This window comes from Phymastichus coffea, unplaced genomic scaffold (genome assembly GCF_024137745.1).
Source record: "Phymastichus coffea isolate CEN01 unplaced genomic scaffold, Cenicafe_Pcof_1.1 PCOF00012, whole genome shotgun sequence".
Taxonomy (NCBI): domain Eukaryota; kingdom Metazoa; phylum Arthropoda; class Insecta; order Hymenoptera; family Eulophidae; genus Phymastichus; species Phymastichus coffea.
This window is the reverse complement of record NW_026706823.1, coordinates 228277-241913: the sequence shown is the minus strand read 5'-3', so window position 1 is coordinate 241913 and position 13637 is coordinate 228277. Positions and strand designations below refer to the sequence as shown.

General features: G+C 37.8%; 2 protein-coding genes across 4 annotated transcripts in view; both read left to right on the top strand.

Annotated features, from left to right (window-relative positions):
• Positions 1-4253, top strand: part of LOC131672505 (protein DDI1 homolog 2) — a 659212-nt gene extending 654959 nt beyond the window's left edge. For all 3 annotated transcript variants that reach the window (XM_058949779.1, XM_058949788.1, XM_058949771.1), the window contains one exon: positions 3849-4253. In XM_058949779.1, the coding sequence (XP_058805762.1) occupies positions 3849-4060 (212 nt within the window). In that variant the 3' untranslated portion in view covers positions 4061-4253. The remainder of the gene's footprint in view (positions 1-3848) is intronic.
• A 7849-nt stretch (positions 4254-12102) lies between these two features.
• Positions 12103-12768, top strand: LOC131672838 (uncharacterized). The gene has a single exon (XM_058950336.1). It carries the CDS (start codon positions 12103-12105, stop codon positions 12766-12768), a length of 666 nt encoding a protein of 221 aa, XP_058806319.1.
• The last annotated feature ends 869 nt before the right edge of the window (positions 12769-13637 follow it).

Sequence of the window (13637 nt, the reverse complement as noted above, 5' to 3'; positions counted from 1 at the left end):
GCATAGGTGCGCACTCTAGCATGCTCGCTAACTCTCTCTCTCTCTCTCTCTCCCTCTCTCTCTCTCTCTCTCTCTCTCTCTCTCTCTCTCTCTCTCTCTCTGTCTCTCTCTACCTCATAGTCGCTGCGCTCTTGCTTCTTCGGGCGCTCTCAATCTTGCTCGGCAATCTTCGGCGGCTGGAAAACATAAAGGCCAGTGGTTAGACGCAATACATATATGCGCCCAACGCTGACCACGTCGCCATGCCGAGCGATAAGAGGGAGAGAGAGAAGGAGGGTAGACGAGGAGCAAGCGTACTGCTTGCTCTCGTCACAGAGATAGAAAAGATTTTTTTTACTATAAATGTAAGTGGAAATTGTGATTTTTTTCGTGTTATAAACTAATTTTTTATTTTTATAAATTACATAAAATAGGTGTAAAATTGTATGGTATTCAGATTAAAAAATACGAAATTTCAATAAATATTAATTTTTATATTTTATAGTGCAAATTGGGCAGTATACACGATATTTAATGAAATTCTGATGAAAGAATCAGAATATAGAAAAAAAAAATACTTAAAAAAAAAAATTCTACCATATTTAGAAGTGGTGTAAATTAATTATGCAAATAAGGTAGCTCGAAAGCCTCGAAGTCGTGAGGAGAGGATCATTCCCCTGACCCTCACCTCTGCCGCGGTAGGTGCGCGCGTCCGCGCGGGGCGCTCTTATTGTTACAATTAACTTTGCTTATAGAAATGAAAATCCTGCATAGCTTCAACAAATTCAGCGTATAGGTAAATTCTTCTCAAATCGAAATCAGCAATTAAATATGAAGAAATTTATAAACAAGACACGTTATGGATTAAAAACCAAAATAATAATATCTTGGCTCCTAATTATCGTAGAAAGATCCTGTTTTTTTAAATGAAAGGTCTTTCAATTGCCAATTGAATGAATTTTATTAGATTCAAATATGTTTATAGCTTCATTATTAAATTCTATTTTACAACTAAGCAATTTCAGTCTTTCGTCTTTTTCTCGGAAACTAATTATCGAAAAATTATCAAGATTTTTCTACCGATAGATTTCATCGTCCTTCTTAGGTTACATTTGGTCTTTTTTTCTAAATCTGGTCAGGACGGCCGCGGTACACCGTCAAAGTTGAAACTTTGTCGCGCTCTAGCTCGTAAACAATTAACTTTCGAAAAATCGGATTGGCCTATTATACATTTTTTAAAGTTGTATCGGCCCTGAAAGTTTAGACAAAATTTATTGAAAATTGAAGAAGATATAAGCGTTTGTTTTTTTTTGCAATCTTGGAAACAACCCAAGATATTGTTATTAATAAAAAAAATTTAATTTTTGAACATGCTTATCCTTATGTAGAATTATCTCAGGAATCGAATTCCGTTGAGCTTATATCGATAGGGTAATCAGGAAAAAAGATATAAGCAAATAACTAAAAAAGTGCCTTTTTTTGCAATAAATCGTTAATAAAATAATGTCCCGGAAACTTTTGGAAATCAAAACTATTTTTACCATTATCTACATGTTGTTCCGCGTCGAAATAAAAAAAAAATCTCGCTGTTCACGAACAATATAGATCTATTTTTTTTTCTTTTCGTACCAGAATGACCGGACTATTTAAGGTCGCGATAAAACTGTTTATTTGAAAGAAAGTGAAAGCAATAATTAAGTTTCATTCATAGCAGATGATTTAGATGATTTTTATGTTAATACTACAGTTTCTACTAGGTATATGAGAAAAAGGATCTCTTTCGTACGCAAAACTGCAGGTAGGAAATCAGTGCTTGTAAAATATGAAGATGACATGAAAGATCGATCACAATTATTAGATAAAATTTATCATGGATGTTTTATAGAATTTGAAATAAACAATGGAAAACACGAAAAAAATGACCTGTAGTATAGGGTATTGCAAGTAATTTACTATAAGAAATTATAGAAAAACTTAACTTAGTTCCGGCTTCATTTTTTCCGTTTCGTTCACCCTTCGAACGTTGGACTCAGGTGTTGTTATTGTGCTGGCTTCTCTTTAGTAATGATATTGTCTGTTGCAGTGATAATGTCATTCAAGAAGATCCTTGCGCACGATCAAATCTCTCGAGCACGTAATATTATTGTATTGCTAAAATATGCAATAAATATGTCGACTCTTTTTAATTTAAAATCACGTTTTATGTTTGCCCGTTATTAATATCTACTCGATACCCATTCATAATGAAAATCAATATTAAATTTGATTTGTCTATTGCTTGATTTAGCGGTTTTAACCACGTCATGTGAAACGCATGTGCTTTAACACTGGGTTACCAAGTACCTGATCGATGTGGTGGATAGTCTCGAAACAAGGAACAAATTTTTTTTTTAAAACGTTAACGAAATTGAATAACCATTTACTTATTTCACTCATCATTACAATATATTCAGCTCATAAATATATACCCTATACTGTAACAGGCTGTCGTTCAGTCGATAATCTCTAAAATTGCCCTTGTTATAACTAGACGAAGCCTTGTTATCTATGTGCTCAAAGCACAGTAACCTACCTTGCCTCGGAGTGCGCCTGCGCAGAGTCTCTTCACTGTTCCGAGTTGGGTTCCCCCAACTCACCGCTTGGCGGCGCTGTCGCCCCTTGCTAGTAGCGCTCGTGCGGCCGCCGCCGGAACCTAAGTAGTCGACTCGCGTCTATCGGAATTCGCACGGTTCGTGCTACGCAACCGGCGAATTCGAATCGAACGTAAACACTGACGCGACCTCCGGACAAAGGAAAAAACACAATAACGGAAACTCGTTTAAATGAAAATAATGATTGATTTATTCAATTAAATCAATGACACGGGGAATCTGCCGAGAGTCTGACGCACGCACGCGTGAATGACAACACACGCAAATTGAGAGAGAGAGAAAACCGCGATTACCGCGAACTACCGGCTCGCACGCAACAAACAAATTCTCCTCGCGCACGCTGCGCGGGATCGCTCGCTAATTAACAACAATTAAAAAGGGGGAAAAGGTGCACCTACCGCAAGAACGACGAGGATACGGTGGCCAACCGTATCCGAACGACAAATCGTTGGAACGCCGCTACGCTGCTCGCTGCACCGCCTCGAATGCTGTTATTGCTGTTGTTGTTGCTGCTGTCCTTGCTACCTCTATTGTTGCTGTTTCTACTGCTGCTGTTGCTTTTGCCGCAATTGCTGCTGCTACTGCACCCTCGCACTCAAGTTCGCAAAGTCACAGGAAACAAACGAGAAACTCACGAAGGTTGGAGGTTAGCGCGACGCTGACAGACTGAGTAACACAGTCATACTGCCGGTCGGAGCCTCCCCTCCCGGTCATTGCCCCTTACGCGCTCTCTCTCTCTCGCGAACCGAACGCGGCTCCTCTCGCTTAGCCGCTCGTTAACCTCGCGCGAGTCTTACGATTTTCGGTAATCGTTGCAATACATTTACTATAATGAAGACGCAACATTCTCTTTACTATTTAAAATAGACATAAATCTTCAATTTATATGAAATCGAACAATTTATTTAGTAATGCTTATCTAATTTTTGTGTTATCAATAGTGGTGTATTGCAATATCATTTTAGTTCATTTTTTAAAATAATTTATATACTATTCTGCACGTATAGTTTTATCGTTATAAGGTTAAGTTAACAAAATTAAATTTGCAATAAATTGCTATTAATCAATATTCCAAACTTAATGAAGCAATTAAAGATCTGAAAAAATATCACTACTGAATTAATAAATATTTAAATACCGTTTTTACTGATTATAAAATTGAAATACAATTTATATTGATATTTTAGAATTTATTAAATAGTATTCTATTTATTGCAGCTGAGGAAATAGAAAAAATAAATCTTCCAGTAACTATAACATCTTCACGTGATACAACAATAGATTCGTCCGATTCTTTTTCGGAATCAACAGTAGAAGAAATTATAACTCTCGGATTTGCAAGAGACCGAGTTATTTCTGAGCTGCGAAGATTTAATGGTGACAAAGTACAAGCTATTGCAGCATTGTTCGCCGAGTCTTTGAAATTTTAAAGATTCCTTTATACATTTTGAATTATTAAACTTTTGAATAGAGATTCTTTGAAGTACCAGTGTGTTGCTTAAATTTATTTCTAACTTAATGAATGTAAATTTGGCTAACGTATATACTACATTTATCATGTAAATGTTTTACATTTCCAAAACTTAATTCTGTTCATATTGAATATATTGAACCATGAATTCATCTATTCATTTAATATCTTGTAATGTAGGTATATATTTAAATGAAAGAATTATAAATAAATTAAGTGATACAGTACAGTTGAATATCAATAATTCACGTGTCAAAAATTTTAATTATTGTTTATATTCGTCGTCTGATTAACCCGTTAACGTCCATAGGACACATTTTTTAAGTTTGAGTTTGAATTGTTACCTCGCAATGAATTCGAACTCAAATAACTTAAAAGTAACCGTACCCTATGTTTTCGAGGGTGCTCTTTCGAATGGTGATGATCAGAAGTCGAAAAAAAGATTTCTAACCTCAAAAAAATCAAAAATAAAAAAAAAAACGTGATTTTGAAAAAAAAAATTTGTTTTTAAACTGATTTTCTGGAGCCTATACATTTTTGTATCGGTCTAAAACCGGTTATAAAGGTGTCCTCGATATCTGAACTAAATGTTAGGATGATGACATTTATTTGAATAATTTTTCATCTAAGCAAAATGGCGGCCGAAATAAAAAAATTTTGTTCTAAACTTGATAAATTTTTTTCTCAGAAAGTATAGGTGTCAGCAAAAAATTTATAAGAATAAAAATATCTTAAAATCGGCTAAGAAATACTCTTAAATTTTTTCAAAACGTTTTGAAACAATTTTTGATTTTTGAAAAATTCAAAAAAGTTGAAAAATATTTTGAAAAAATTCAAGAGCATTCCCTGATTAATTCTAAGATATTTTTGTTCTAATAAATTTTTAGTTAAACTGCATAGTTTTGAAGAAAAAATGTGTGAAATTGTAAAAAAACTTATTTGTATATTCAAAATAATGAGCAACAAATAAATAAAAAGGCCGAACCAACGGGATTTTCGGTTCTCTAATTGTTATGCCTGTTAGCCGGCGATGGTACATCACCGTTGTCCATCTCTTACCACGGGGAGGTCGACAATAGAAAGAGACATTTTCTTTTTTTTTTGTTTTTTGCCTTGTTTTTTTACTTTTTTTTTATTTTTTTTTGTTTCTCGCCTTATTCAAATTTTTTTTATACTTAAATGTTTTGGATAAAATCTGATAACTAGATTTAATTGAAACTTATAAAATTATTTATGAAAATCAAGGAAACATGTAGAACAAAAATATTTTTGGCAATCAACGCAAAATTGTTGTGTTCTTTTAGAACATTTTGTGAAGTTGAAACATTTCTTTTTTGCCATGACTTTTTCGTGTGTGTGAGATTGTCGATTATTGGTTTCATTCAAGTATTTTGATGCTACAGCTAGTGCAATGTCTTTTATGGTTACAACTTTTTTACCACACACCAAATTCTTGAGTACGGCGGCATTTGTAATTGATCCTTGAATAATTCTCATTAAAACTACCCAAGTCCACTTTTTCGACCTAATACACGGCAACAGACTGCTACAGTAATAATCATGTTGGTCTACTCCACCCATAAAATTGTTGTACAAATTGAAAGCATAAGGACAAGGTATTTCAACTTTACCATGTTCATCTTTAGAATATCGTTTTGCTGAAGACAATGGAGTAATGCCAGCAGCCGTCGAGAGCAATGAGACAATTTTAGAGTCTATGACTGATATGTAGTTGACACCACTATTTTTGTCATGTTTCACAAAATATGTTCCTCTCTTTGATTTATTATTAAGATCAATAGTGACTCCGCTTACTCTATTTGCTCTCACAGTACTTGTAGCTCGAAGACCAATTTTTCGTAGATGAACGAAAAGATCTGGTGAACTGAAAAAGTTATCGAAATAAATGTGATAACGACTGATCTTTCTTGGTGACACAGTTGTTAGGAGCCTCTGGAGCATTTGTAGAACAACGCGGCTACCCAAAGCACAATTTCTTAAATTCTCTAACTGCTTCGAAGGGAGATGGTTTGATCCTTTCCCACAATATATATCAAAATCAAAAATAAATCCTTCTTTATTGCAAATAGCCCACAGTTTCAAACCAAAACGTACAGGTTTACCTTTCATAAACTGCTTCAAGACTGTCTTACCATAAAATTTGATCATACATTCATCAATTGATAAAGCTGTGGAAAAAATCGCAAATTGTTGGCAGTTTTTTCGAAAAATATCTAAAGGAACACGTATACGCCAAGCTCTATCATTTGCATTTTTGTCTTCATTTTTTGATAGCTTTATTTCTGATTTTATTTTTTCAAATTTTTGACGACTCATGGCTAATTTTACTAATTCGCAGACTAGATAATTCCTAAAAATGTGTTCAAGTCTTGTAGAGTAAGATCACCACCATTGCATACTGTTGCTTCTACTATAAATGCCTTTAATTCATCAGAAAAAAATAATTCAAACAAATCAGTTAGAGAATAATCGAGGATCTTTTTACGATCAGATTCTGAAAGAAAAACTTCACTTGTTAACTTTTCCCCATAAACTTTTTCGCCATCCAACCACTCATAAACATGGTTTGGTTCTAACTTCTTTTGATTTTCCGAGTAGCTATCAAGAACTTGATTGTATAAAGTAGTAGGTATAAGATTTTCAAGGAATGAGCATACATCAATGTGATCATTTTCATTTTCTGAATTTGAATCAGACTCAGAATCTTGAGAATCGTCTAAACTGGGAATCATAATGACATCAAAATTCTCGTCATTTTCTTCGGTTTCAATATCATATTGTTGATCAGAATTTTTTGATCGTTTTTTGGGTGGCATTTTTCCGACTTCACAATAAAATAATTCTACTATTTTCTTATAAGAATATGTAATAATGCAATAAAAAATTATTATTTAAGTTATCTAAACAACTACAAATTGTTTCCGAACTCAAGGAAGATATAAAAAAATATTTTTAGAGCTTTAGTAATCATCAAACTACTTAGTGTAAAGATAACATATTTTTACATTTTATACAAAGATTCTTTTATATATTTTCTGAAAGTAGTATAATATTATGTGAAGCTGACAATACGTTGACAGTTAATTATCAAAATAATAATTTAAAAAACTGATTTGAAATGCATGAAGATTAAATTGTATCCAACTATACAAATAAGAAGTGCTTTTTTACAAATTCACGTAATTTTTTCTTCAAAACTATGCAGTTTAACTAAAAATTTATTAGAACAAAAATATCTTAGAATTAATCAGGGAATGCTCTTGAATTTTTTCAAAATGTTTTTTCAACTTTTTTGAAATTTCATTTTTTTGAATTTTTCAAAAATCAAAAATTGTTTCAAAACGTTTTGAAAAAATTTAAGAGTATTTCTTAGCCGATTTTAAGATATTTTTATTCTTATAAATTTTTTGCTAACACCTATACTTTCTGAGAAAAAAATGTATCAAGTTTAGAACAAAATTTTGTTATTTCGGCCGCCATTTTGCTTAGATGAAAAATTATTCAAATAAATGTCATCATCCTAACATTTAGTTCAGATATCGAGGACACCTTTCTAACCGGTTTTAGACCGATACAAAAATGTATAGGCTCCAGAAAAACAGTTTAAAAAAAAATTTTTTTTTTCATAATCACGTTTTTTTTTTTAATTTTGATTTTTTAGAGGTTAGAAATCTTTTTTTCGACTTCTGATTATCACCATTCGAAAGAGCACCCTCGAAAACATAGGGTACGGTTAGTTTTAAGTTATTTGAGTTCGAATTCATTGCGAGGTAACAATTCAAACTCAAACTTAAAAAATATGTCCTGTGGACGTTAACGGGTTAATATAAAATTATATTAATTATTTATATAGGGTCATCCTGACATATGAGGAGTTTGATACTGTTCGAATCGCTTTGAAAAATTAAATTTTTTTTGTAATTAGGTAATGAAATAAGAGGGATTGAATGTCAGCCAATAAGTGGCCGGCTACAGCCGATGGGCCGCAGTACGGTGAGCCGTGGCAGAGAAGGAAATTCGACGTGTGCATACCACTGGTGATTACGGTGCTCAATTCTTGATGTGTGATCTGTAGAAGCCGTTATATCGTCGTATTTTGACATTAATAAAATTATTATTGCAGTGATATGCATGTATGTGTGGCGTGCACTTTCTCTCCACGTGTTGGCCAGAAGTTTACCGTTTTATGCAAAAAACTTCATAAATCTTGAACGAATTGCTGGAGATTTTATGGCCATCTGCAATAAGCACATTAAATGTCGACGGTCGCGCGTCCACGTTAATGAGTTTGTTTAAAGGAAAGCGCGCGCCCAACCTTCGTTTTTTTAACGGTAACCTGCGGTCCCAGCTACCCTTTTCACGGACCTCGTGGGAGGGACTTGCCCTTTTCACTGGATTTTTCTGAGGAGAAGCGCCAAGTAGCTGTAGCGAGTTTCAGACACTCTAGCCCGAACTCGAGACCAGCTAACAGCTCGGCCTTCTGCCAGCTTCGCGGTTTACGTTCTGCCGAGTCGCGTTACATTTATAAGTCTTGATTTGAATTAAATAAAGTTATTCTCACTCCAACTAAAAGTTCATTTCACCCTGCGACCACGGCCTCAAATTGGTGACCCCGACGTGATCTGGGTGAATAAGTGTAACGTGTGAAGTGAATCGTCATTCAAATCAGTGCTACATAAATCCTTTCAAACACCTACAACCATGACGGACGACGCTGCCACCGCCGCTACTGTTGCACTGATCGTCAACGTACAAACGCCACGACACTTCCATGCTCCACCGTTCACGGAAAGCAACGTGAAATTATGGTTTCGGTTGATGGAAGTTGTATTCAAAAATGCCAGCATCACCGACGACGAGGCCAAATACTGCCAATCTGTCGCATCTTTAACGCCATGTGCCATCGCGAAAGTGGAAGATGTCCTCGTCAACGCACCGAACCAAGGCTTATACGACGATCTGAAGGTGAAGCTGATCGAGCGTTTCACCGAATCGGATAGCGCGCGCGTACGCAAGCTGCTCGAAGGCGGGGAGATGGGAGACCATACTCCTTCCGAATTTTACCGGAGCATAAAGACGCACGCGACTTCGTCAACGACTGACGAGTTCATCCTTCAGGTATGGAGGACTCGTTTACCCTTGCAAGTGCAAGCTGTCATAGCAGCTTCCAGCGAGACTGAACTGGATAAAGTTCTGAAATTGGCCGACACGGTTCACGCCGTAAACCCTCAACAGCTTAAGCAGCAAATAAGTGAAATTTCTGATTTCGCTGCTCTCGTTGAACAGATGCGCAAGCTGACGGCGAAAATCGACGCGATTACTAATCAGCAAAGCCGTTCACGCTCCCGTTCTCGCCGAGGTCTTGAAAAACGTGATCGCGGTATGACTCCTGCACCGACGTCGAACAACAACCCCTCGGATGGATACCTTTGTTTTTACCAATAAAGGTTTCAGGAGCGTGCAGAAAAGTGCCGTGGACCATGTACCTAGTCGGGAAACGATGCGCGCCGTCAGTAAACGCGGCGAGTTCTGACGACTTCGCGCATCGCCGAATTCATGTGAAAGACTTTAATTCAAATAAATCTTTCCTCGTGGATAGTGGTGCTCATTTGTGCGTATAGCCGCTGCTAACGGATCTACAATCAGCACCAACGGAATCATGTTCTTAAGTCTTAACCTATCGCTACGCCGCGAGTTCAACTGGCCGTTCGTCATCACCGACGTGAGTTCCGCGATTATCGGAATGGATTTCCTCTCGCATTATGGCCTGCTAATCGATCCAAAAAGAAAAATCTTGATCGATAATACCACAGGTTTGTCAGTGCGCGGAATCTCGTTCGAAGGAGGAAAGACGTCAGTTAAAACAGTGATCGGCGCCTCTGCGTATCACGAGCTTTTGGCTAAGTACCCGGACCTCACGAGCCCGCTAAGTTTTCGAAAAGGCGAAGTCAAGCACCGAGTGCAGCACCACATTAAGACGACGCCTGGCCCGCCAATACGTGCGAAGCCTCGTCGCCTTAGACCTGATCGGCTGAAGGTGGTAAAAGTCGAATTCGACATGCTGTTGTGGCAAGGGTCATGCGGCCATTGAAGAGCCCATGGTCGATGCCACTCCACGTTGCTGCTAAGAAGGACGGAAGCCCACGTCCATGCGGCGATTATCGCGCCGTCAACGAACGCACCGTCGCAGACAACTATACTCCGCCACACATCGAAGATTTTGCGTATAATCTACACGGCAAAAAGGTATTTTCGAAAATTGACCTCGTGCGCGCGTTTCATCAAATTCCCATCGTACCGAAAGACACCGAAAAAGCAGCGCTTACAACGCCTTTCGCATTATTCGAGCCGCTTATGATGATGTTCGGTCTAAGAAATGCTGCGCAGATGTGCCAACGTTTTGTTGACGAGATTGTGTACGCGGTTTAGATTTTGTATTCGCGTACATCGACGATTTTTTGATCGAATCGGATGATGAGAAGCAACATCTTGAGCACTTGAAGATTTTGTTTGATCGTTTTTCTGAGTATGGCGTGGTGGTTAATCCCGGAAAATGTGTGTTCGGTCAAAGCGAAATAACTTTTCTCGGGTACAAAGTTAACGCTAACGGCATCGCTCCTATGGAAGAACGCGTCGAGTCGATCATTAAGTATTCATTGCCATCTACGATTAAAAACCTCCGCGGTTATTTCGGCATGTTTAACTTTTATCGTAGATTCGTACCTCACGTCGCCGCTATTCTTCAACCATTGAACAATTTGCTAACTGGCGTGAGGAAAAGCAAAGAACCCGTAGACTGGACCGACGAAGCTCGTGACGCTTTTAATAAATCAAAAAACGTTCTCGCTAAAGCAACAATGCTTGCGCATCCTGCCCCTGGCGTGCCCATCAGCATTGTCGTAGATGCTTCGGATTTTGCCGTTGGTAGTGCTTTACAACAACGCGTGAATAATACATGGTAACCTTTAGCTTTTTACACAAAGTCTTTAACGCAGACCGAACGTAAATACAGCGCATATGATCGAGAACTTTACGCGATTTACAAATCGGTTAAACGTTTCAGACATATGGTGGAAGGTAGAAACTTTACAATTTTTACGGACCATAAGCCTATTACTTACGCTTTCCAGCAGAATTTAGATAAGTGTTCATATTAAAGGTTCCGAAAATTGTGTTGCCGATGCATTGTTTCGCGTCGAAGCAATCGCCTCATCCGTCGATCACGATTCTCTCGCTTCTGCTTAGAAAAGCGATCTCGAGTTGCGCGAATTGCTCTCATCAAAAAATTCGTCACTTAAATTGAAAAAAGTTTATTTTCCGGATTACAACGTGCATTTATATTGTGATACGACAAGCGACGTCGTACAACCATATATGCCCTTACCTTTACGTCACGCCGTATTTAACTCACTACATTACCTTTCGCACCCTGGCACACGCGCATCTCAACAACTGGTAAATTCGCGTTTCGTTTGGCCTAATATTAACAAAAATTGTAAAGAGTGGACGCGAGCATGCATTTCATGCCAGCGATGCAAAGTTACTCGACACGTGTACTCTCCAGTCGCGTAATTTGAGAAATTAGCCAATCGATTTGAACATATACACATTGATATTATAATCATGAGTTATTGTCAAGGGTTCCGTTATTGTCTAACATGCGTCGATCGTTTTTTTCGCTGGCCTGAAGTAGTCCCTCTTAGTGACATGGAAGCTAACACCGTTGCTAAAGCTTTACTCTCGACTTGGATTGCTCGATTCGGCGTGTCCGCGCGTATAACTACTGACCAAGGCCGTCAATTCGAATCAACTCTTTTTGCGGAATTATGTAATTTGTTAGGTACAAAGCGAATTCGTACGACAATTTACCATCCACAAGCAAACGGCCAAGTAGAAAGAGTGCACAGGCAACTTAAAGCAGCAATAAAATGGCACTACGGTAACGATTAGTTATCCGTACTACCTGTAGTTCTTTTAGGTATGCGTAATGCATTAAAGGAGGATCTTGGAGCGACGGCGGCCGAACTTGTATACGGCGCCGGATTGCGTTTACCCGCGGAATTGTTCCACGCAAGCAACCAAAATCCGACTTCAGACTTCGTTGAAGCTTTCAAAAAGCGTATCAATAACGTGAAGCCATCACCTACACGACGACATAGCGAAAAAAACGTCTTTATTTTTAAGGATTTAACTACTACTCCTTACGTCTTTTTGCGTCACGATGCCATACGAGGTCCATCCGACCCTCCGTACGACGGGCCTTATAAAGTCCTCGAACGTAACGATAAATCTTTCGTTATCGATATAAACGGTAAAAAGGTTCGCGTTTCTATCGACAGACTCAAGCCCGCATTTATTGTATCCGATGACATCGAAAACAATGTAAATAATAAATGCAATCGTGAATGCTACGACGAAGTGGACTACGATATCGTAGTACAACGTAATTGTGATAAAGATACGCCTCCTTTTGAAATCGTCCCTGCACCTGATAATACCGAGCAGCTTGGACCACACAACATCAATTGTAATAACAACGAAGCGCCTGTTAATGTTCAACAGCCATGTCCTGCTAACAAGAACCGCTTTACCACTCGTTCTGGACGAAATGTTCATTTTCCAGACCGTTACCAAGCTGGTTTTTAATAGCTTGTTCGTTTGCGTATCTTGATGATAGAACAGTTTTAATTCTAGTTCAGCGTTACCACTGGTAAAGGGGTGATATGGCGTGCACTTTCTCTCCACGTGTTGGCCAGAAGTTTACCGTTTTATGCAAAAAACTTCATAATTCTTGAACGAATTGCTGGAAATTTTATGGTCATCTGCAATAAACACATTAAACGTCGACGGTCGCGCGTCCGCGTTAATGAGTTTGTTTAAGGGAAAACGCGCGCCCAACCTTCGTTTTTTTAATGTTAACCTGCGGTCCCAGCTACCCTTTCCACAGACCTCGTGGAAGGGACTTGCCCTTTTCACTGGATTTTTCCGAGGAGAAGCGCCAAGTAGCTGTGGCGAGTTTCAGACACTCTAGCCCGAACTCGAGACCAGCTAACAGCTCGGCCTTCTGCCAGCTTCGCGGTTTATGTTCTGCCGAGTCGCGTTACATTTGTAAGTCTTGGTTTGGATTAAATAAAGTTATTCTCACACCAACTAAAAGTTCATTTCACCCTCCGCCCACGACCTCACATGTATACTTACCTCCTCCACATGTGCATGTAATAGTAATATGAATATCTTTTTCAAAAAAGAGTTGGAATCTAATAATGTAATTACGCACATAATTACTGCACATTGTTTAAATATTCGTGTAGGTACAACATAATAAATTATTGAACTACACGAACAGTTGCAATAGGCATGACTCATATTGCAACTACATGTGTTACATGCATTGCGTGTATATAACTATTATGAAAGCGCACGCACCCTCGTGCATGCATACATATGTCTATACAGAGTGATTTCATTCCATATCCTAGCAATTTTATAATACTTTTAAACACATAAATCAAAAA